Here is a 25,552-nt window from a genome sequence, read left to right as displayed (position 1 = left end):
AAAGATAGCCACGCCCCGAACAGCAGTTATTGGACCAATAGATTTGAATAGAAAAGATGTGACGTGTTGTAATAATTCAGCTTAGTGTCAGCTTTGACACGCCTTTTACTTCTGTTTTTTGACAAATGCTGTCTTGTTTATAATGTAGAGAAGATACGTTCACAGTAACGAAGATATTTGTGTGGATAATGTAACAATGTCAACGGCTCAAAACTCCCCCAGCTTGTTAAAACTCACAACTTAATAGTCAGCAGAATGTTGGACAAAGTTTCACCAGCGTTACCAATAGCAACCAGACCCAGCTTCTGTTCCTCCTGGCCCAGACGGTCAGCGTTGCCGTGTTGAGCTACATTATTAATGATACCACAGAAACTCAACCTAACCGAGAAGTTATGTGACAAGGAAGAAGGGAAGAGACACTGCAGCAGGTTTTAAGAGTAGGAGCAAATGTTACTCAACCACAGCTAAAGCCACTCCGGAGAAGGAGCAGCCCAGGACCACAGTGAGTTACCAGCAAAACCAGAAGAAAACAGATGGTAAATGTCAGACAGAGGCTAGTTTAGCACCTGTGCTCCTTCCAAAAAGCATGAAAGTTTAACATTTTGCTTTTCTGAATTCTATCTCTGTTTTTTTAATGTTATTTAAATAATACTGAAGTATACTGACACGTTTAGAATCTGTTTCTCATTTTAATGTGGAATACAAAATTATGTTTTTCTTGTCCAGAGGTTATCAATGAAGGTTAGTCTTTTTTTTCACTTAAGTGTGACGTGTAAACATTTTTAAAGGTTACAGGCCATCTGGATGTTAAATCAGTTAAAGAAACAATATTTTTGACATACAACACTAGATGGTGTTTATTCTCAAGATACTCGTGAAAATCAAAACAAACATAAATTTTCTCAACAAAATTATTTAAAAAATTTCTTTAAGCTCTGACCTGACCAGTCAATTCAGATTTTTAGATAAAATAGAAAAAATGAACTCCAGGTTCTTACATAAAAGTAGGAAAATGAAGAAAGCATGTGTGTCAAAGCTCTACCTTATTTTTGCTAAACTTAAAAAAATAGGAATTAAGGTGCATGCTATTGATTAGTGCATTTATTAACAAAAAATATTGGGATTTGTTAGATTTGGTACACTTAAATAACAAGAATAAAACAATAATACACCCTAGTGTATGAAGATGTTGCTCACTAAGATGAGCATTCATGTCAGTGGTAACCAGCACAGAGGCCAGTACATACTGTACATCCAGTAGCCTATAGGGAGGGGGGCAGGAAGATGCTGTTTCAGTTTTTATATGGGTTGATTCATTGAAAAAGTCTGAGAGGAGGTGGAGGTAAAGAGAAAATAAAGGATTAGCCTAGCTGCATTGATTAAGGTATGTGATGTACACTCTTCCTGTTGTGTACAGTGAAGCTCCAATACAACGTATAAATGCAGCTGATGTTTAGTTTGTTGGTGTTATCCATCAAAGAAAGGTCCTCAATTATATATTCCCACAGAAATGTAAACTAATGAACTCCCTTCCTTCCTGTAAATGTGTTTTGTTTTTGTTTGATTTTTTTTGGAAAATGAGACCCAAAACAATTTTTTTCTCCCACAAACTTGACCAGATGATTGGTGCTGTATCTCAGTTGGCACACAAAGCTACATGTTGTCTCCTAAATAATTGACACCCTTAAGATATTATGATCCAATGTTGTCAGTTCACAGCTTGTGTTGCTAAGGGTTGAACAGGTGTTGCATGCCCATCTTTTCTTTCCTGTAAAAAACACAGCCGAGAAGAAGCTGAGTCACATTTATTTTCATTGCAGAAAAATGCCTGATGGAGGGGGACTCTGAGGATGAGGACATTCAGGGAGAGGACAAACCCACTGTGCTGTGGGAGAGGTGCATTCAGCAGAGCATCTTAGTTGAGCTCAGTGAGGATGAGAGTATTCACCTAAGTGATCTAGAGAGCTCTTTAGCTTTACACGTATCCCAAGCAGAATCAGCTGCCTCTGAAGCAAGCATTCATCTCAGTGGTAAGTCAACTATTTGTTTTCCCAGTCTCTACTTTGCTAAGATATATAAACAGCTGAAATGAATGAGCTGTTATAGCAACCATTTCATCCATGAATTTGGCTGCACGTAGTTGGACAAACATGCAACGCCTTAGCTTTTCACATTTTCCCACATTACAACCACAGACTTTAATGTATTTCATTGACTTTTTCAGTAATATGGCAACACCTAGTTGCACACGAAATTGAAGGGAAACAATACACAGTTTTAATTTTTTTTGTAAAACTATAATGTGAAATATCGCCCTGAGTTAGTGCTTTGTAGAACTATCTTTTATTTCACACGTCTGTTGGAATGTGCCTCAATTTTATTTTTCTATACAGTTTGTTATGTCTATTGCATTTTTTCTCAAGTCCTGTCACAGATTTTTACTTTGATTTAGGCTCTATCACAGAAGATCCCAATAAAATATATAAAAGTCTGTAGTTGTAACAAATTCATCTGGTATTAATATTTGTGCAAAGTTTAAATGGATTATGATTAATGTGTACATTTTCTTACTGTAATGTTTAATTTTTTGGTCATTATTCTTTATTTAGGCGTTAATGTCATTTCTGTGTTCTTTTTTTTATTTTCAGGAAGTGCAGAGCTGTCAGCATTAGAAGAATCCTCCTCAGAGAGCAATGTTGATAGGAGTAATAGTGTAAATGCTGTCGAAAACAAAAATAAAAGCATTACGTTGCATCTGTCGGCCCAAAGACCTAACACCATTCGCGATGAGCCACCCTCCAAACCGGGGATTGAAGACCCAGGACAAGACACCAGTGATGAGGATCATGAAGATCTTCCTTATGATGAGGATCTCAGAAGCTCGTACTTAAACCAAACATCTAGTCCTTCTGGAAACTCTGATGGAGGAAAAACTGTTCCTGGAAGCCCAGATTCTCCTGGTCCGCTTGAGAAAGATAAGAATACCAACACTAAACCTGCGGAGTCTCTTAACGCTACCAATCAAATTGAGATTGCTCTTCCTACAGACATTACCCATGTCTTGCTGCGACACTTCTCTCAGGGGGAGTTGCTCGGACTAGAAAGGCTGATTGAGGCAGAGACCTTGCCAGAGGTGTCTCTGCTGGAAAGCGTGGACGACTCCATGTTTAGCTTGGCTGCAACAACCACTACACCAGGAAATTTCTGCTGTAAAAGTGAAAATACTCTAGAAATTGGTCAAAAAGGATCAAAGAATGAATGTTTAGAAGAAAAAACTGAAAAGAAAATTGATGATTTTGCTTCAGTTGCAACTGAGGAAAACGTGTCCAGCTCAGGAAGTATAAACCAGAACAGAGGGAATGACTCTGCAAATGAAACTGAGCAAAACAAGACAAGAGAGGATGATCGGAATCAGAGAGTCCCTCTCATTCGCACTAGGTCCTTCTGTGAGATGAAGTATGGCCAGGGACAAGTTCATTACCGTCTCCCAGATTTCTCCAAGGTGGCCCCGAAAGTAAAAATCCCTAAAACTCCAAGTGGACCTGTGAGACCAGTTCCCCCAAACCCGAACACCATTCACAGAGCCCAGTCTTCTCCTGGTATGTTAGAGTTGATCAGCAGAGTCCTGGAGGACTCGATCCCACCAGCAGAGTTGCCCTACATCTTTGAAGACAGTAAAAACCAACCTCCACCAGCAATGGTGCATCACCTGAGGGTAGCATTAATCTCATTATGCATCCATACCTTAAAGCTTCATATGTCTGTAATTCCTCATAGAGTAACACTGTTGTGCTTGTTGACTGCCTGTCTAACTAACTGTTTGTGAATTTTTAGACTGAACATGACAAATTACTGACCAGATATGTAGATTCAGTGAACCTTATAGAAGTAATGGTACCAAAACCAAATGTAAGCTCAAACCAGTTTTGCATAATACTGATTTTTAAATAATCTGTGCTAGTTGTACTACTAATTATTGGTTATGCTTTACAGATTCGTCCACCCTCAGATGAAGCTGAGAAGCAACTTAAGATTGGTGTAGAGACTCATCCCAAATACTTGGCTTCTCCCCTTCCGCTGTCAGGTACGTTTCTGTGTCTGACACCTGAAACTGTGGATGTTCAAGGCTGGACATTATGCTAATGATTGGAGTCTCGAGTTCATATTACAGTATTAAAGCGTTTGTCTTTGTTCAAATAAAGAGAAAATTAATCAATGTGAAAAGTCTCTATGTGAAAATTTAGTGAAACTTAATCTTCCTAAATGTGAACTGCAATGTAACATTTTCATTTTCACCTAGGAAAAGTATTTAAAGTTTCTTTCTTTAAATTCTGTACAGTAGATTAACAACATTAGGCACCTCAAAGTGACCAAAACAAGCTGGTGATCATCAGACATGTTTAAGAACGAAACAGTCTTTCTAGAACAGCTTTCTGCCACCACCACAATGAGAATGGTGTTTTCATGGTGATATACTGTTAGTTTATTTTTGTTTGTTTGTTTGTTTGTTTGTTTGTTTGGGGGTGGGAGGTGGGGGGTTGCCACAAAGCATTTTGTTTGTAGGTCCAAAACTTTAGTTTTAGTTTCATCTGACCAGAACAACTTATTTCACATGTTTGCTGTGTCGCCTACATGGCTTGATTAAACAGTGATGCATTAGATGTTCAAGGCTTGGTATTTGTAGTTTTTGTATTTTAATAACTAGTACCTCATGTTAGAATCCTAATTTTATGCTAGGTATTATTCCATTTCTTTCCATCACACAAAATTCTAATAAAGATAATGAAATTTGTGAAACCACAAAATGTCTAAAGGTATGAATACATTTTGCTACTGCAAGAGTTAGATATTACCCTTCTTGTATCAATTCTGTGTTGGTGTTTTTACAGAAAACTTTATTGAGAAAGAGAGTGAATCGACTCGGCACACAATAGTCAAGAAAGCAACCAGAGTTTTATCCAACCAGCATCAGGATAATCTTAGTGATGGTGAGAGATTAACTGCTGAGCTGAGAGAGATCATCATCCAGTTTATGCAGAAGGTACTCTAAGTTTGAATGTGGTTCCTCTCACTATTCTGTTCTGAAACATCAAACCGCTTAACAAACCTCATGTTTTCAGGTTGAAGAATTCAAATGTAATGTTACTAATATGGCTGTAAGCACAGCTGAGCAACAAATGGTAAGGGATGTTTGAATCCTCAGAAACAAATTTTATTTAGGTGCATTTTATCTTTAAAAAAATAATATTTCTGTCTTTTTTATGCGAGTGAATACAAAAGTTGTCTATTGTCAGATGCTGAGGAGCATGATGGAGGCGCAGGATGAGCTTGAAAGGAAATACATCAGTAAGAAGGACGAGCACAGAGCTCTGGAGATGCAGAACTATATGGGTCTATCCAGAAACACTGGCACTTTTGACCCAGACAGGTTCAGTAGATCTTATTGTTGCTACCGGTCGAATCTCAGATTATCTGTGCATACGTTACATTTTCTGTGCATGCGTTGTTCTGTATGCAGACTAATAGAGGGAGACATATTCAGGATAGGGATGCACCTAGAGGACATAAAGGAGGTCATTGACAGAAACACGTATGAACAGATTTCTCCACCCCACTCGTCCTCCACTCCCACGACCACCACTGTCTCGCTGCATGAGAAGCCCGGTTCACTTTCCTTTCACACAAGTTCGCCTCCACCTGCACCTTCCCTGCATGAGGTAACAAACACATTTTCCTTCAAGATAATTAGACATGTTATTTGCACTCAGAACATTGGAAGCTGTCTTTTTTCATATTAACCCAGTTACGGCACTCTACTCTGAATATCCATCATTCATATTGACTAAAGATAGGCATGTCCTATTTGTGACTCCAGAGCCAATGCCAGTCATTTGAAATTAAGGCTTTGTTTATAATGAGTCACTATTAAATGCTAATTAAAAATTCCTATCTATATACTTTATTTAATGTACTCTGTACGAAGCACATTGAAGTGCTTCAATGTTTAATCTCTTTTTGATACGACTTGTAAATATTTCAGTTTGTATTGTGGTTCAAATTAATCTTCTGAATGTAGAACATCCAGAATATAAATTTGGCGCTTTGCACTGAACGTTGTAAAGTTCAATAAATTAGTTAGTACCAAACTCTGATACAAGTCCTTTAAAAGAAGAGATTGAGACCTTGATTTTGATCAATGCATTTTTATCTCTTGCTAAAAACATATTACTTTAATCTAAAAAGACCAGATGCTGATCATGTATTCAGTATAACTTTGATCTGCCTCAATTACAATCTGATTATGTGTTGATAAAATGCAGGTTATTTGCAACAGAAAAGCACCTAACAATTCATTACATAATGGTTTAAATTCATCAGACTTTACAGCATATATATAAAGTTAATTTTTAGCTTTGTTTGGGTTGAATGGTAGTCTTTAAGGAATTTCATCACATTATTGAAATAAAATATTTAAATGCATGCTATTGACTAATCTGTCCTGTTGTCAGAAAGAAGCTGGCATGTTTTCTATCCTAAACTGTCATCAAAAAATAACAAATTAAGGAATGAAATTCCTTTATCCCAAGTCAGCCAAAACTGAAACACTGCCATCTTCTGGCTCATTTTAAAGAGATGGAAATTTATTTTTTTTTATTAAGCAATATCCAGGGTTTTGTTTTTCAGGGGGAAATTGCAGGCTTTTCCACTGAGAGTTGCAAAGACGATGCACAGAAAGACCACAGTAACCAAAGAGAAGTTGAAGACTCCACAGAGGAGCGTGTGAATGGTGGATTTAACCAAAGCTGGGAGATCAGGACCGCTGACCCTTTAAAGGAAACTGTCAAGCAGCCCATCAGCAATTCCCAGTATGACTAATTGATCTTTTTCTCTGACTTTTATACTGATATATTTTTTAAATTAAAATTTGACTTCCCAAATGTTCCCTTTTTCTTTTTAATACTTTTTATTTTGTTTATAGTAAATAAAACTTTATGTCTAAAAAGTAATTGGAAAATACAGTTTGAAACAGTTTGAGTAAAGAAAAACTATTTTGTTTCCATGTATTGATGCTCTGAGTGTTTCTTTATTTATTGTGTGATTGTGTTCATATAAAAGGCACGTTCTCGGCCTTCCTTCAGGCAGATAGTGTTTCGGGTTCAGTGCTGGTTTCAGGTTTCTCTGTGCAGAGGGAACAGACTGTTTGGACCTGTGTGTGTTCAGGTTGTTTTCTCCATCCTGTTTCAGCGGCCTGCTGGGCTCGGTACACAGACTGCACTGTCAGACAGCAGAAGATGAGCAGGAGACAATTTTAACTTATCCGAGTGGAAGCAAATGTGCTTCCACTCGGATAAGACTGCCTCTGTGGACCCCTGACAGGTATTTACTGCTATGAGTGACTAATTTGAGTTGATTCCTATGGAAAAAGAGCATGTTGCCATTTCTCAGAGCTGCATCTGATTTGCTACATGATGCTTTTTACATGACTATGTCATTTGAAAAAAAAAAAAAACTAACTTTATTTTTACTGACTCACACTCAAGTCTTGAGTCATTTTGTTTCTGTGTGTTTCTCTGTTTCAGCTCTGACTTGAATACAAGCAGTGAATGTGATCTGGGTGATTGTGTGTGTCCGGCAGCGGCGCGCTACTGTTCTTCTCATCCTCCCAGAGACTCAGACAGCCGCAGCATCTCACAGCCCGCGGTCAACACCTCATGTCTGTCACAGGTCAGTCGCATTTAAACTTTGAGTCTCTTCTGGATAATCCGTATTTTTCCTGATCTGTTGTAGGTTCAGGTACAGCTGGAACCATTAATTGTTCAAATCTAATCCAAATTGTTCAAATCCCTAAAATATAAGACACTCATGCTGATGATCAGTATGTGTTTGTTGTTTGAGTTACAGCGGATATCTAGTCCAGAGACAGACAGTGGATTTGGAAGCTCCTATCTGAATCAGTCAGCCACTGAAGCATTTCAACCAAATGTCCTGACAGGAAGGTCAGGAAAAGGGTTCCCAGATTTTTCTGATTTCTCTGCAGCTTCTGCCCACAGACTACAGGGGAAACTGAAATCTGCTCCTTTCTTTTCCAGCATTCACTCCAAGTGTGACGACCTAAACAACTCAGACAGTGAAGCTTCCTGCTCCAACCTGGAAACAACTATCCACACAGTCGCCGTGGCTACCAACTCATCCATCAAAACGCTGCACTGTGAAGCAGGTGCAGCTGCAGTGGAGTTGTGGGTGGAGAACACCACCCAGGAGCCGTCAGTCAGGCTGCAGAGTAAGTCAAGCCTCCCTCACTTGTTTCACCATTGATCAGTCCTGCAACATTTATTTCTCCACAAACAGGGACTGACCAAATACGTCTTGCCCACATACCTGAGCCAGCTTTCAGGACCTCCATGGACACTGGAGACAAACACACTCCTCTGAACTCCTGTTCTTGCAACAGGTCAGTGTGCGTGGAGCTAATCTTGGTGGTAGACATACAGAAAGATGTTATCTGCCATCTTTTATCCTGTTCCTGTGTGCGTCCAGCGAGGCCATCCTGGCCTTGCAGACAGAGGTATCAAAGTTAAAGAAGGACCTGGAGCAGGGGTTGGTACAGCTACCCCACTTGGCACAGAGGATGGACTACCTCACTTCAAAATACAGACAGGAAGATTCAGACCGCACATCTAACATCCAAACTCACACACCAGCTTCAAAAAAGTGAGTCCCAAATCTTCCCTTTCAGTAAACAAATAGAAGAATAGGAGTTGTTGGAATGTGTTTCTGTGACTTCCCATGAATAAAATATTCTGTGTATTTCCTGTAAAGTCCTGTTATGTTCCTCTGATTAGATCTTTGTTTGTCTAGTTTAGGGAAGTCGAGCAGCAGAGGGAGGAGTAACCTCACATCCAGTCTAGAGAGAATAGATGACTGGATTTCCTCAGACATGGAACGAAGCAAGAGCAAAGGTCGTCTACCAGAACTTTATGTTTTGTCCTTTTTTAAAGATGATTTTAATCAATTAGTCAATTAAACTCCATTTATATTTACTTTGGTTTATGAGCACAGACAGCGGTGGTGGAAGCTGCTCTGAGATAATGATGCAATTTCCTGATTCACCTGTGGGAGGAGTATTTTCCACATCTGAGCTTCAAGACAAACTCCAGCACACAAGAGGTTGATCACTGAGGAGTGCCTGCTGACATTTGTTTTTTGTTTTTTTTCTTACATTTTACTGCTTTATGTCCAAAGAGATTCAACTTAAGATCATGTTTCTCTAATATAGGTACTGTAGGAATCTCTGGTTTAAAAGCACAGAATGAGCGTCGTGTGAAGCAAAGGCCACAAGGTGAATATTTCATGTGAAATATTTCAGTTTTATCTATTTCATTTATCCATAACTAAGAAGAATTTAATAATATGCCTGACAATCTGAAACATAACATTATAAGTTGTTCAATATATATGTACAGTACAGCTCAATTATTTATTAGCACTTTGGGATAAATCTTTTGTTTCTGTGATGGGCAGTCATCAAGAGTTTTACCTCTAAAGAGAGGTGGTCTCCCTCTCTCCAGAAGCCCCTCCTTCAGGTCAACTATGGCTCCTCCTGCAGCCTGCCAGCCAGGTACACATGTCTCACCTCAAACCAATAATTGCCAGAAGACATATGCTATCATCAGATGCAAATATGATAGTGTTAAGGAGGAGTGGGAGAATTTTAATTTAATTTAATTTCTTGACAAAACCAATTTAAATGTATTTAATGGACGATAATCCAATCAATGTCTTTGATTTTGAAACTGAGCAGGTCTAGGTTTATTCAAACTCAATGCCAACTTCAGTGTCATGTTGCTTGATGATTTATAAATTAACCTGCAATTTATCTACTCGTATATCAATAATATTTGAAAGGCTGCTGGTAAGATTTCTGCATTTCAGTCCGGAAGGTTTTAAAATGAGATTTTTATTAATCTTGAATAGCCCTAATAATCTCTCATTTCTGCCTTATAATGCAGCTATAAAGTGAGAGAGCCACAGTTGCTGTCCACATCCTGTCACAGAAAACACTCCACTCAGTCAGACACTGCACTTCTGCCCAGCAATGTGTATTTTCAGCAGACTCTGTCTCCAGTCTCTGTTCCTCCCAGGGCGACCAGCAGACGCAGAGGCAAAAAGGTCAAAGGCTCAAGCTTTAATGCTGATGTCAGCATAACAGTTTTTTTCCATCATTTTTTTGAATAACATAAGATGTTCTGCATGATTTTCAGGAGGAAGACATGAACAGGACTCTGGACCAGGCCATTGAAGTTGCTCGCATCATGAAACGGACCACAGATCGTATAGCCAGGAAACTTTCTGCTGACTTAGCCAAGGCACAGCTGCACAAGAAAATTTACAACACGCAACCGCTAGGGGGCAGAAAACACCACACTCCCTAAATGTCATCACATTTCACTGATCTTCTGTAATACATTGTATGGGGATCCTTTAGTGCCACAATTCAGTAAATAAATGAGACATTAAATAAATATTCATATACTTGATAGTATAAATGAAACTAAAAATATTAAATGTTAAATACAAAAATACATTCTGTAAAATTAGTTAAATATTTCAATTATTTATTTTCAAAAGAAATGGCAAATATTAAGTGCAAATTAAAATTTACTGTGTGTCAAAAACAAATGTCAATATTTATAAACTTTTTTCAATAGCCCTCCTGTGTTGCAGACAGCACATGGTCAACTTATAGATTAGTTAAACTTCTGTGCAGGTTAACCGATCAAACAACTAATTATATAATTTTTAACTTAGTGAGTTTCAGTTTAATTTACCAGTTTATTTAACTGTTTATTTCAATTTTGTTTTAATAGAGATTTGTGTAAGTGTTAATTTTTAATTTCTTAAATATATTTATCGCAGTTTTATTTAAACTTTCATATGTATGAATATTTATTTAATAAAATATGTTATAGATTGTGGTATGTTTGGGCCTCAATACAAAAGACTCAGGTAACATGCATCGAAAAAACTGTTTTGATGGGTTTTTTGTAAAAATGCATCAGTTTATTGTTTTCTTCTTTAAACAGTACATATTTATTAATGTCTGAAATTGATTTCTTCTTTTCGGACATCAGTTTGTTTATATGTAAATCCTATGTGAGTTTTTATATAACATGTGGTTCATATTTATTACTCAGAAAGATGCATTTATTAACCTATATGTTCTGCAGTTTGTAAATTTGTCCTGATATTTCAACTCACAACAATTTCTCACAATCTTATAAGATTATTCTATAGAATAAACTTTATATTGTGACATTGCTCGATTGTCCATACAGTGTAGTTACATAAAACCTTTCAATGGCTATATGTCTCCTGTTTGCATAATATCAGTTACTGAAGACACGCATTCAATACAGGCAGAAGATACAATTAAATCAGATTAAATCTGGGTCATTCTGCTGATACTGTGTTTCAGGAAAAACCCGTCTGCCTTTACCTTGACTGCATATCAGCTCCTATCCTTTTAGCAAATCCTCACATTTGATGCCTCTAATGCCCATCCCTGCTGGGCTCTGGATACACCTGTCTCAGTGTCATCTTTCTAAGTTTCAGTTGAGTAATTCATTGTTGGTCCTGCTTTTTCTTTCCACAGCCGGAGCCTGCTGGTGCCGGGCTGCCTGCAGTCAACTACTGTACGTGTTGAGTTTCTCTGTTCTACAAAAAGACATCAGAAACGAAAAGAAACAAGAAGCAGCATTCCTAAACTATCTGCTCAAACCTTCCCAGGAGTAGGTGATGCTCATTAACCTGCAGGCACTTCAAGAAATTAGTAAAAATAATAACAAATGATATTGCTTTGGATTTCTGTTTCTTATTTACTTTAGAGAGGTCTGATTAGACATAAAGGCCCTTCAACATGAAAGACTGAAGGAACCAACCCTGGCTGTTTGCAGGGTAGAACTTTATAGCATATTTGTGCAGAACAAATAATCTGAGGCAAAAAATTGTGTATAACAAAAAGATAATGTTTCACTGATGGAACATCCTAAAAGATCAATGTAGATGAAGATCAGTTCAAGACCCCTAAATATGATACTTTGATAATCCACAGTTGGGACACAACCTCTGTTTTGTGAATCACTGCTAAAATGTTTTCTCTACTTCTGCATATCAGCCATTATTTTAAACCTGCAGTTTAGCACACACCGTTAGCTAACACTAGCACATGAACTAACATTAACATGATTGACTACAGGCCTACTACAATCTAAAATTAAGCTTATATAATTCTAGCTAACGATAGCTAAGACCACCATCTGCTGTGCAAATAGTAACTTATATGCTAAGCAACAACACCAATGTTTGTTCAAACCAAATTTAATATAATCAAAGATAACCTAAAGAAACACAAAAAAGTAACTCATATTAAGATTTAATTGCTTACACTTTACCTGAAAACATAAACATTCCCCCATTTGCAAAGCCATCAAATCTAGAGTGAACCCGTCTCTTTCCCAACGACTGTTCTACGTAGATAGCCAAAAACACAAAACTGATGCCAAAAGGCTGTCTCACTTTACCACAAAACAAAACAAAAACCTTTTAGATGGTGTGTGTGTTTCATAATGTCTGGTTTAAATGTTACATGACATTCTGGAAAAAGAACATCACACCAACAGTCAAACATAGTCATAGTGATAGTCTGGTTTGCCTTGCTGCTCCCAAGTCTTAATGACTTGTTTTTAATGGAACCATAAAATCGGCTCTTTAACACAAAATACTGAACAGAATGTCAGCAATGTTTCAGTTCATAAACACCCTAAAGTTATGCAGTAGGAAAATGATCCAAAACATACCAACAATTCAACCTCTGATAACCTCAAAAAATAACAGATCTGGCTTCTGCTCGCTGTTAAATTTTATAGACAATACCTTTTCACAGTAGAATCAATTTTGACAAAGCAATTTGATGAGCCTTCTACATGTAACCTTTTTTTGCTCAGTGTGTTTTTCAGAGCCGGTCCTATGGGATTCCCCCACCCAGTTCACTGAATACACATTCATTACAGATACTCATCCTCTTATGGGAATATTTCTGGACAAAGGCCCAGAGGATTTAGAGTTCTGTAACATTTTCTTTTCCTATTAATGTTTTCTACTATGAAGTAGACACGCTGCACATAATCAATGTGTTTATATCTCCTTTTTGAACTAAAATGTTTACATTTATTGGTCAAATAAAAGTAAGATTGTAAACAGATCAACAACCTAAAGAAAAACCTTTAATTACTCAGAATCAGGAACCGGAAAGTGAGAGAACCGGAGGAATCAAACTGTTGCTAAGAAGATCATTTTAGTTTCCTTCCAGACACATAAGCAGCGTATATGGGTCATCCCTTGTCTAAGCTTATCTTTTCTTAACAAAAGATTCACAGCTAATATGCAGGATCCGGTTGCCAGACGTGTTTTTCTATAATAATAAAAAGAACAGGTACAACACTCTTGAATAACTTGTAATATACACGTCATTATCAACGTCCTCATCTAACGAAGGCGAACCCCCATCTCTGACTCCTATAGGTCACTTTAACACCCCCTCTGAGGGGTGGAGTTACAGCCTTTGGGCTTTTTGGTATTTGCTGAAACAAGAAAGCACCTGTCGTCTCATCTGAGAGGGAGGAAAAAAAATAACGTTGAATTTAAGCCTGAGTCATTGCCCTGAAGTCACTCTGAGAAACAGCATCACGCATTTCTGCTCCAGGCAGGAAAACACAGACAGCATGGGAATGGTGCGCTTGCACAGGATCAAACTTTTTCTTCTATTGACCTTTACAGGGGTAAGTGCTGACTTTTATTGGTGCTATCATTGGACCTACAACAAAACTAGAACAAGGATTACACACCCCATTATCTTTGAAAAGCACTGTTTACATTTGTTTGTAGGATATTTAGATTATTAACTGTGAAGGAGATGGATTTTTGAAGTACACGAACACAGGACCTTTTGAATGTCCATGCTTTCAACAAGTGCATGCAGCAGGCCCATCCTTAGCTCAATAGGCAAATTCATTCCGACCTGAAAGAAATACCTGCACTGAGAAGGTCTGAAATCTGTGTTGAGTGAAGGTAATGTGCAGCCTGCTGCCTCTCATGCTCCCAGAATATGATCCAGGGCATAATTGGCTCCAGGATATAATGTGGAATACCAACAGCTTGCTGCTCCTGGAATTATGCCCTGCCATTAATCATCAAGATATCACGATCTTTGTTTCACTCATTAAACCGCCTATTTTGTCCTTTTCAGGTATGCACCGCTCAAAATGGTGAGTTATCTTCATATTCATTTGGAAGAAGAATGTACATGCAGGATGTTTGGAAAACTCAAATCTGCGCGTCAGTAACATAAGTAAATGTTTTCTTTCTCTCCATCTCCTTTTTGTCCCCAGACATCACTCTGTCGGTATTTACGGTGACATCAAAGAGCATGACGGTGCAGTGGAGCGTCCACTCCGGTGCCAGCTCCTACAAGATCACAGCGACCCCCAAGAACTCTCCCGCGAGGCCGGTCTTCGCCCAGTTCAGCGGCAACACGGTGATGGGCTCGGTGAACTCGCTGTCACCAAGCACAGTGTACACCATGCAGCTGGAGGCCATGGACAATGCGCTCAATGTCCTCAGCAGCGCAGAGACGGTGGAGACAACAGGTCAGTGGATAACAAACACAGTGAGATGGGAGAGTGAGGAAGATTCAGGCTCAAAGGAACTCCAAAAGTCTTAACTTTTATGAAATCCAACACATTTGTGTGTAGCGAAAATTTGAAAATATTTAGTTGTGCTTTAAATTTTTAGTTTACGATCACATGTCTATTTCTCATAATTATCGCAAAAATGTTTCCCTTTATTCTTTGAGGAAATAATTCATTCCTGTAGGACATCTGGAAAAACATCATGACTTTTTTGTTATAAGGTCTTTGAAATATTTCTGACATAAATCTTAAATTAAAACAAGAAGAAAGAAGACTCTTGTTCCATCCTTGATTTCTTCCTTGTAACAATGTTTCTTTTAATGATGCCACATCTGTAAAGAAAATAAATTTGTGGTTTACCTGGGTCAAATCCTCTGTCTGATACTCTGCCAGTGGTAAGTAGTTTTTGGTAGAGACAGTATTGTTGTCTAAAGCAGTGGCCCCCAAGCTCTGGGCCACGGTGATAAAAAGGTTGGGGACCACTGGTTTAAAGCAGCATCTTCCTCAATGGAAAAACAAGGCAGGTCATTATTGGAGGAAATATCAATACGGAGAGATATTCAATTCAGATTCTAAAACCAGGCGGTCGAACGTGTCCACTTTTGGAGACTAAACTCTATCCTACAAGACGTCAATGATTGCCCCGAGAGGACAGAGTGTTTTAGAAACTACTTCCAGAATTTGGAGGAGAAGGGGATTGAATGGCCTGCCTCTGGCCTCTGGTCTTGACCTCAACTCTATTGAGCCGTTGTGGGGTCAGCTTAGAAAAACAACATAACCAGATTGACAAATTATGGTTTAGGAATCAGCTGCCATCCCACAGCAGCGTGTGAGGAGGCACTAGGCGGTTATGGTTGTGTACAGGTTTTCCTCACGCTACAAAGTCACCTGCTAATAAAATGAAGAAATTGAAAAAACAAGGCATATTGGTAGTTTAACAACCATTCACCATCAAGTCCAATATAAAATAAGCTGTCTGGCATTAGCAGAGTGGATTTCACATACTCAACTCCACTAGGTACGCAACACACAAATACATTCTCCTGACAAACTTGGCATAATTTATAAGGAAATCAACTTTCAAACAACATAAAATTTAATGCCAAGAAATACTGTTACTTTTTCAGATCTTCTTGATAGCAAGATATTCTTAAAAATACAAGACTGAAATTTCATGAAAGAAATATTTAGATATACCGATCATCACAGATTTCCTTTTTTCACATTCTGTGAAGTGAATGAAGCAACCAAAATGAAAAATATTGGAAATAAAAAATCTATGTGTATCTCTAAAGAAACTTTGTTTTTTTTTTATCTACTGTTAAAGAATTCATTGTTATACACGTGTGTTTGATGTGTTTCAGTATTTTTCAATTTCGCTCTTGTCATTTAATCTTCAGCTCCCGATGTCCCGAGCATTGACCAGGCCTACTCCAAAAACAGCGACAGCATCACTGTTGAGTTTGCGGAAGTTTCAGGGGCAACCAGCTACATCCTGAGGGCAGAATCAACAACGGGGGATTTCTTCTTTGAGACCCCAACGGCAAAGTCCCCGGGCACGGTGGTGGGCCTGCAGCCCTACACCGACTACATTCTGAGCGTCATGTCTGTCAACTCCGGAGGAAGGAGCCAGCCTTCATACCCCATCAAAGCCAGGACAGGTAGGATTAAATACCTCTATAGTCTCTCATGTGTAACATGTTATGAGTTTATGCAAGATGGTATAATCAGCGTACAGTATCATGCATGAAATGCAGCCCTTCTGTTGTTCCACCCAAACAATAACTTGTTCTATCATTTTCCTGGCAATAAGGGCTTGTTATTTCACTGCCCATTGTCACTGATTTTATGCTTGTTGTGGTAAAAGCAGGAAGGTGGAAACTTTATCCATTCTTTTGTAATGTACTATTTTCATTTCTTGTAAAAAGACACCATGGGAAATAGGCTGCATCTCTTTATGAATAGTAAATGAATGTAATATGATCACAAATGAATTTTTTTACATTTCACAGCAAAAAGGCAACTAGAGATAAAGTAAGGAGCTTTAATTTATTTCTGCTTTATATTCCCTCCTTGTCTGATTTGTAGTTGTCATTGCCCCCAAGTTGAACACATCCTCCCCCAGCAATGACTCCATCCTTGTGACCTGGCCCCCGGTGGAGCACGCAATCCGCTACACACTGATTATGATCCAAGAAGGCTCCAGCACCCGCCTCATACTTAACACCACTGACACCACGGTGACGTTTGACAAACTCGAACCAGGAGTTTCCTACTGTATCAAGGGCATGGCTTGGGACGCTGAGGGTCGGACCGGTGATGACCTCACTGTCTGCCAGATCACCCGTAAGCTGCATTTTTTCCCACGTTTTGTTTGGTCGCAATCACAAGCTTCAACATATTTATTATAATTTTATGTGACAAACTAAGTGAAAAAGGATTTACTCAATAGCACCCGTTTGTATTCAGCCTCCTTTACTGTGACACTCCTGAATAAAATGGAGCGCTGTGCTCAGAGGTGTGTTTTAATGAGCAAAGAACATCAGAACATCAGAAAACATAGCAAACATGAGACATGATTCTGGAAAAGTTTAAATCATAAAGTAATAATCCATCCCTCTTTGAACGTGTTAACATTTTTAACACGACACCTATCATTTGCGCACTCCACAAACCCAAAGCAGTACACTTTGCAGTTTCCCACAATTCAGAGAAAGGAAATTAGCTAAAACTGACTGTGAGGTAGAGGTTCACCTTCCCGCAGCACAGTGACACCAAATATACAGCTAGACCTGCTACGGTATGGTTTAGATTAAAACATATTCAAGCGTTCTAAACAAGTTTTAATTAGGTTGATTAAGTGTACGGCTCTTTGGATTGTAGAGGTTGCAGACCCATAACATAATCTCTACAGTCTGGATGTAAAAACTCTGACAACCTTCGATTTATTTGTTTTTCTCCAGGTCCTCCGAGCCCAGATGTAACCCAAGTCCAGCTGACTCCGGGTCGATCTCTTGGAATTGCTGTTTACTGGATGACAGTGCAGGGGGCTAACAGCTACTTGGTCCTGGCCTCAAATGGCCAAAACTGTAACACGAGTGACAGTTACTGCTTCATCTCACCTCAGGAGTGTGGTCAGAACCACTCTATCACCGTTACAGCCTACAACGATGCTGGACCCAGTAGCCCCTCACAATCGGTTGGCTACATTACATGTGAGTTCATCACACACGTCCATGTTCTTGTACAAAAAAAAAGAGCGTCATTGAATTTTTGTTTAAAAGTCAACAAGGAAGGCTTCCTATAACCAAGGCTTCTTGTTTAATGCTAAGTTGTTGTTCTGTGCCGTTGACAGACCCATGTCCCCCAGAGAACATCTGGGTGGAGGAGCCCATTGCCGGGAACTGCTCGGTGGTGTGGGAGAAGGTGCCCCTGGTGGAGTACTATGTGGCTTTCATAAAGAGGGATGATGGGACAGAGAAGTCCTGCAACACCACAAAGACCACCTGCCAGTTCTTCTGCATGTGTGGCTACACGTACCTCACCAGCGTGTTCCCCTACAACCAGGCCGGCACCAGCCTCTTCGCAGATGTCCGCAACTACACAACCAGTGAGAATGTAGTTTACTTTAGCAACGTAGGCTCCACCTATGTGCACATACATTAATTGTTGTTTCTCTGCATTTCTTCTTTTCTCCCTGTCTCCTCCTTCCCAGTACCTTGTTGTCCACAGGATGTATCCGTGAAGCTGGTGTCCACAGAGACACTCGAGGTCATGTGGTCCCCAGTCAAGGGGGCTGAGTTGTACGAGACCACAGCAGCTCAGACCAACAATGTCCTGCACTGCAACGACACGTCGCCAGTCTGTGCTCTCTCAGACCTGACATGCAACTCCCTCTACTCTGTGACTGTGACCCCCTGCAGCGAGTTACGAGGGTGCAACTATACTTGCACACCATACAAACAGGAGACAGGTACAGATGGGTCACAATAAAAACTATTAGATGCAGTCAAATGAGGAGAGGTACCTCACAGTGGATTGCGGAAGCGTTTACACCACAAAAAAGTTTCTTGACGTGAACCACCTCACACTTTTTAGATTTTTATTTAATAAAAAATATATTTTGCAACTACTCTTTGCTTGGATAAAATCTCAATAAAGTGGTTTGAACTCTTTTGGATGATCCTGCATACTTTGCACAAACATAAGGGGGAAGCCAGTGAATTTTTTAATGTGGAGCCTTAAACATGAAATTGAACAATAAAATTGTTTAAATTCAACCTTACAGTAATCAAATGTATTCTTCTAAAGCCTCTGTTTTCTCCTGCCCTCCTTGCTGCAGCTCCATGTGCGCCAGAGATCCTGAATATGACACAGACCACCAACTCCACATACAAAGTCCTGATATCCACCCCAAACTCCCCCAATACAAACTACACCATCAGTGCTACTGGACGCTACGACAAATACACCTGCCAGTCGAGAAATAACTTCTGTGAGCTCACGCAGCTGTCCTGCGGCACAATCTACGAAGTCACAGCTGTGGCCTCCACAGCAGTCGGAAAAAGTCTGCCTGGATACAGCAAAACTCTGGAAACAGGTACAACAGTGTATTTTGGCTACAAGATTTACGTTCTCTTAAAAGTGGTTAGGTCATCTACTTTCCTTACAAATTCAGATCCAGAATGTGAGAAATATCCCAGCATAAATACTTAATGTCTGTTTTTCTGCCTGAGGTCCTTGCTGCCCATCGACTGTAAACGTCACCCAGGTTACCCAGGCTATGACCAACCTGACCTGGTCGCCCGGAACCGGCGCCGGCTCCTACATAGCCACCCTAATGTCCCCACGCGGGGAAGCCAAATGTCACACTCTAGACACTCACTGCCTGATGGGCTGCATCACCTGTGGCACCAACTACAGCGTCCAACTGGACGCCATCAGCAGCACGGGATACAGGTCCCAGTGCCAATATCGAGGATTCTCATCCAGTGAGAATGAATACACACACACACACATTTCTGACATTTACCCTGTGCAGAGACATGACAGACAAAATAACTAATAATCAATCAGTACAAACAATGACAAGACACTCATTTCCTTTCTTTTAGGTGCATGCTGTCCAACAGGCGTCAAGCTGTATCGCCGCACCAACAACTCGCTCAGGGTGTACTGGCGTTCTTCAAGCCCTCAGGCTTATAACCATACAGTAGAGCTTTATGGGACCGGGGCCAACTACACCTGCTTTGCTGCTGCAGGCAGCATGTACTGTGACATCCAGGAGGGAACCTGCGGGGACGTCTACACGGTAGTCGTAGCACCAGTGGGGAAGTCCGGGGTAAAAGTGACCTTCTGCCTGCCCAGGACGTACTCAGGTGGGTCATCTGTAGTCTCTGAAAAGCTAACATACACCCATCACGGCATGAATGATGTTTTAATCATAAAGAAGCACTGAAGTGTTATTTTTTTCTCAGGGTGGATTGATTATTCTGAAAGCAACTTCAATGACTTTCAAAAATAAGAACTGAATGCACAAGTTTAAATTTATTAGGGAGTTTTTTTAAGTAAACAGAATCAAATAAACAAACTGTATCTGGTGGCATATTTCACCACGCTTCTTCCATCTTGAGCTGTACTCTCAGCACATGGTTGATTGAAAACTTGTTTCTCTGTGAGCGATCAGGTTGATGAAACAACATCTTCGGTATAAGAAGGTCTGAAGCCTGGCGGTTCCTGGGTTGTTCTTGAACATCCTAGTTTCATTTTATCTTAGGGTGACTGTCTGGGTCGGTTTGTTAAGACTTGGACATGATTGGTTCCAAGTCTATGGGGAGAGTAGATGTCTTGCAGCCTGAAAGTTGTTGACTCAATTCCAGCTTCCTCATGTAGCATGTTCATGTGAAACCTGGACTCAAATGTTAAGTGGTTTGAACAGTCAGTATGACTAGAAAACCGCTATGTCAATTCAGTCAATGAAGAAAAAGTCTGTGGTTTCTCTACAAATTAAGAGACCAAATATTAGTATCTGTGATTAATTTTACATTCTATTTTGACCCTGTCTGAATTTGAGAAGTCCATAATTAATTTGAACTTGTGCACCCAATGATAACTTATTGAAGCTGGTGGTTTTCTGATCAGTTCACTCAGGAAATAAGTCTTTAAATTGACCATTGAAGACCACAAAAGTAAAATGACTTTCATCCACATGATGAGTGTATGTAAACTTCTGGTTGGGACTGTGTGTTGAACAATTTGAATCATTCAAGATTCTGACTACAAATGTTTTTTTTTTACTGTTTTCTCAGTTCTCTGTCCAGGAAGTAATGCTGGAATGGGTGAGTATAATTTGTCAGAATGATGGATGTAGAGTCAAATTAAATATTTGCTTTCTTTACAACCTTTCAGTGAAAATGTTTCTTTCCTTGGGAAGTGAACATGATGCTAAATCCTTAGTTCTGCTGGAGTCCAGAATAATGTTGAAATCTGAAGTAGACGTAAATACGCATCTCTATAAAAGATCTCTTGTCATATATTTTCATTTCAGCATTCACCCCAAACTAAAAATGATTCCTTAATTGGAGCCTCACATACACTACAAATATGAAGCATTTGCATATTAGATTGTAATGATATGCTGATGATAAACAGTTTTTTAAAACTGAGCTTTTAAAAAACGAAGCCTATCCTAAACTGTCATTTCTGTTTTTCTCCAGTTATCTCGCGAAGAAGACGAAGTGTATAGTAGCGGTGGTAAGTTTATTGCTCGATTTTATGGTGCTTACACACCACCTTCCTGATTACACAGATTACAGCAACTTGAGATGATGAATATGCAAAAAAAATGTCTGTATGCTGTTTTCACTGGATCCTTGGGACACATGATATCCAATTGAAGTATCACAAGAAGCCATAAACCGGCTTTGCAAGAACAAGAAAACAATAGCGAGGAGCAGAAAGAGAAGCAATATGGGCCAGTTTTTACCTCTGGGATTTGTTTGATGACTATTCTTGAAACATGTTAATAGTTATTGAAGGGGACAGGTAGGAACAGGACATTGGTACCTTTTTGCGTACTTAGTGATTGCTGCTTCACTTCAAATCAACAGTCAGATAGTTAAAACTGGGAAATGATCCCAAACACACATCCAAACGGGTTTAAAGAAGGATTGAAAGCATTAGGAAGGGATTTCCCAAAAAGCAAGTTTTGGAGGTCCAATTTGCTTGAACCAGTTGGTATAAACTTGACTCTGTGTGGTTTAGAAAAATTTTTTAAAAGATTCAAACCTGTTCATTATTTATGCTTAAATTTTTATTTTATAATTACTCCATCCTGGAAAAAAATAACATCTTCAATTTGTCAATAAAAGCCCCACATTAATTTAGGATTCAAGCCCATCATGAATGTATGTGAGCCTCTGATGATGGATGCTAATAATTATCAACAAAACAACATTTTATCAAGTTGTCTGTTCTGTCTCTCTCCCACAGGGAGGATCATCTACCATCATTACAATGTGGACAAAAAGCTTTGTTTACACTGGTGGGGATTGAAAAGATTCATGAAGAATATTACGGCTTGTTTAAAATCTCAGAAAAACTGTTTATAAGATAAAAATCCATATAGAAATAATTAAATACAAGTACAATAATACCAAAGCCATACAACACAAAATGTCTGGGAGCTTTGGGGGGAAAATCAACTGTGAAATTGTTTTTTGAAAATTCTTTTTTATTATTGTTCTGGTGATTTAGAAGAAATGGCCACTTATTTAACCTTCACACATTGGCGCTGTAATGTTTCACAAAAAAATAAATAAATAACTGAGACATGTAATTATGTGAAGTAAAATTTTTTTTTTTTAAATCCCAAACTGGAAAGAATAAGACTGCCCCAACTCATACAGAAGTATTAAGTGCTTCTTTTTACTATTATTCTAACAATTTGATTGAATTCATCATGTATGTAATGACTAAAACACAAATAAAATGATAAGCTAGGACCCCTCCAAGTAGAAGGCCTCCACACGGTTGCATATCACGTTACTCCTGGTTGGTTGGTGGCCCTGAACGCGAAACTGGGACAGATGACATCAATCCCATCTGCTCGGAGTCATGCGTGCACAGTCGTGTGGATGATACATCTGATCAAATTCCTGGAGACAGAGTCAGTGTTAACTTTGTTTTCACTGAATGTGTTTGTGCTTGTTTGACAGATGAAAACAATAAAGTCAATTTTTTGCATCCAAAAACAAAAGTCTATGAATCTCTTTGTTTGGGTTTCAGAAGATTTTTATAGATTATATTTTCAGGATTTGAGTTTGAGTCCAAAAAATTCAGGTCCCTGTCAATCAGGAAATTTGGGAACTGACGATGTAAATGGCTGTTAAGGTTGCATCACTGATAAACTCCACTTTTTTATTTCTTCATGCTTAGCATCATTGCTTTCTCTGTACATCGTTTTCACACCTGTTCAATCAAATGAGTCAAAAACCTTTGAGGAATCAAACAGAAAGTATGAAAAGTTATTTCTGGCCAGGACATTTTAATACTTCATTAGACTCACGTGGAAAAACTCCTGGAAAGGTGACATTGGTCCCATGCTTTGTGGTATTTGTCAGCATGTCCTGACCAATCACATATCATCATAATTCTTGGACTACACACAAGACAAAATGTTCTGTTCCAAACATGCATCAAGAACAAGCTACAAGAACACAAGGTCTTTTATTGCACCCATGGAACGAGCATAATGCAGTTTTTTTAAATATATATTTTTCCCTTTTCAAAATACTCAACCAATGAAAATGTAAAAAGTGCTGCCTACATTTTTCTCTTGCATATTTTTAATATGAAATCCAGAGTAACCTGCCTGTCTTCAGAATTGACATTAGAAGTTCAGCTGTATGTAGTGAAATCTCAGTATAAATCCAGTTGTTCTGTGAAGGCCTCAGAGGACAAACAGCATCATGAAGACCAAGGAACAGAGCAAATATAGGTCAGAGATGAAGATGGATGTTTAGTGTCTCTTAGGCCAAATATGGGTGATTTTTTTACTTTTATTTGATGTGCAAACATCACATATTTTACATGTTTCCATGCCGTACGTGCGTCAAAGTCACGTAAAATGTTCACACATATTTGGTTCAGGAGGCGCCATAGTTGGTGAGATGTTAGTTTGGTAAAACTAGCCCTTGTTCTACGTTTCGCTTCTAACACAGAGGGTCTGGACCCTTAGCTACTGAGAAATGATTAATTCCTGGAGGCAAGGACTTTGTTGAGGTTTTAATCTTTAGCAACTGCTAACGTTTGCCCATGACGCGTGTAACGCGCCAGTTCAATGCTATGACGCTCACCGGAAATTGCGTGCGCTGTATAAAACCATCTTCCATTTCCAAGAGAAAATGAGGCAGCTGTCGATGTTAATTGAATATTTTAAAGCATGACCAACATGGACTGCATGTCTATGTTCACTTCCTCCAATGCCATTGCTAAAAATATAGACAGACTAAACACTGTAGAACATCAAGGTAATCTGTCACAGCTTGTCCTTCTGTTCGCTGACTGGCCTTGTTAAATTTTACTGGAAGAAATCCAAATGAATGGAAGAAAGCCCGACTGTCTATGAAGTCAGATTTGAGCTAAATTATGCATTTTTGGATTCTGACTCTGAAGGCTTTTCAGGACTGCAGGCAAACTATTTTTTTTATCATGTTGTGCGATTATGTTCTTTTAACAGAATTATTTTTTGCCATCATGACATGGCTTTTAACAATCTCAAATAGAAATCTAAACTTTTATCAAGACCTAGAAATTCATTTCTTGCATTTTATTGAAAATCTGACTCCTACCGAAACATAAAATTTGACTTTTTGGATTTCTTGTATGATCATCTTCCACGCTACAGTTCATGGATTTACTTCCCTCTAAATGTTTTTCTTTGTGTAAATGTGTATATCTGTGCGCTCATACTGTTGGGTTTCCAGTAAGAGATACTTGTGACCAACTGGAAACAATAAATTGTCTGAATTTACCAAACATATTGAATAATGTTTGGTTTCAAATTTGATGCAGACAAAAGGCACCCTGGATTTATTACAGCTAGAAAATTTGGATCCTTAAAATCATGCAGCTATCAGCTGATGGGCAGAGGCATGGACCTATTGTCAGCTAAACTCTGAGACGCGCAGCAAACTATCACATTTATTTAAATAACAGCTAAAACAGAATACAGCGAAAGTAAAAATGAGAGTCTCTTGTGAAGAGGAAAACCCTGAAGCCATGTGTTTGCTGGTTTTTATTACGATATGTTTGTTTCATTTTAGGTCATCATAAAAATTGTCTTTGTGACAATATCTTTGAATTATTCTGTGTTGTTGCTGCCTACTCTTTGCAAATGCTATTCTGCTGTTTTATATAATAGCTTTAGGTTTTGTGTGTTTAAAAAATTATGATCGTCATGAGGATTTCTAATTAATTAATTGTAATACATGTACGTTTAATGCCTATTTAAGCTCATGCCGCAGCATTTTTATTTGATTTAAGTCCAGACTTTGGCAAACAGAGGGCAGGATTCTCTGGTTAAAAACAGGATTTATGACTCCATGACTTACGGCAAGTTGATCAGCAACCAACAACCATTCAACCATTTATATTCAAGGGCAATTTAGACAGACCAACCTGACAGTCCTGGTTTTTACTGTTGTAGGAAGCCATAGTACCAAGAGAGATCACGTGCATGCAGATTTAGGTCCTTCGTGGACCTAAATCCACGAAGGTCCTGGACTTAAAACCCAGGACCTTTG

At 38.9% G+C, this 25,552-nt stretch overlaps 2 protein-coding genes across 3 annotated transcripts; both read left to right on the top strand.

The window, feature by feature from the left end:
- The first annotated feature begins 95 nt into the window (after nucleotides 1–95).
- Nucleotides 96–11,850, top strand: aknad1 (AKNA domain containing 1). Of its 2 annotated transcripts, XM_028019517.1 has the most exons (23): nucleotides 96–502; nucleotides 1,821–2,030; nucleotides 2,649–3,715; nucleotides 3,835–3,909; nucleotides 3,994–4,084; nucleotides 4,890–5,041; nucleotides 5,121–5,180; nucleotides 5,295–5,428; nucleotides 5,519–5,717; nucleotides 6,685–6,866; nucleotides 7,246–7,377; nucleotides 7,581–7,725; nucleotides 7,903–7,997; nucleotides 8,091–8,281; nucleotides 8,350–8,452; nucleotides 8,539–8,712; nucleotides 8,860–8,960; nucleotides 9,061–9,168; nucleotides 9,278–9,340; nucleotides 9,523–9,619; nucleotides 10,011–10,170; nucleotides 10,263–10,367; nucleotides 11,654–11,850. In XM_028019517.1, the coding sequence occupies exons 2-23, from the start codon at nucleotides 1,832–1,834 to the stop codon at nucleotides 11,702–11,704; spliced, it is 3,684 nt and encodes a 1,227-aa protein (XP_027875318.1). In that variant the 5' UTR covers nucleotides 96–502; nucleotides 1,821–1,831; the 3' UTR covers nucleotides 11,705–11,850. The 2 variants fall into 2 exon arrangements, with proteins under 2 accessions (XP_027875318.1, XP_027875317.1); XM_028019516.1 differs by lacking the exon at nucleotides 11,654–11,850 and having other exon boundaries at nucleotides 96–536; nucleotides 10,263–11,355.
- Nucleotides 11,851–11,959: 109 nt separating this feature from the next.
- fndc7a (fibronectin type III domain containing 7a) lies at nucleotides 11,960–22,999 on the top strand. Its single transcript, XM_028019520.1, has 14 exons — nucleotides 11,960–13,838; nucleotides 14,306–14,324; nucleotides 14,448–14,705; nucleotides 16,148–16,408; nucleotides 16,836–17,093; nucleotides 17,711–17,962; nucleotides 18,103–18,357; nucleotides 18,463–18,720; nucleotides 19,090–19,347; nucleotides 19,484–19,738; nucleotides 19,862–20,125; nucleotides 21,056–21,085; nucleotides 21,464–21,500; nucleotides 22,239–22,999. Exons 1-13 carry the CDS (start codon nucleotides 13,782–13,784, stop codon nucleotides 21,490–21,492), a joined length of 2,454 nt encoding a protein of 817 aa, XP_027875321.1. The 5' UTR covers nucleotides 11,960–13,781; the 3' UTR covers nucleotides 21,493–21,500; nucleotides 22,239–22,999.
- Nucleotides 23,000–25,552: the final 2,553 nt, after the last annotated feature.

Source organism: Xiphophorus couchianus, chromosome 6 (assembly GCF_001444195.1).
Source record: "Xiphophorus couchianus chromosome 6, X_couchianus-1.0, whole genome shotgun sequence".
NCBI lineage: Eukaryota > Metazoa > Chordata > Actinopteri > Cyprinodontiformes > Poeciliidae > Xiphophorus > Xiphophorus couchianus.
This window is presented reverse-complemented; position numbering and strand designations above follow the sequence as displayed.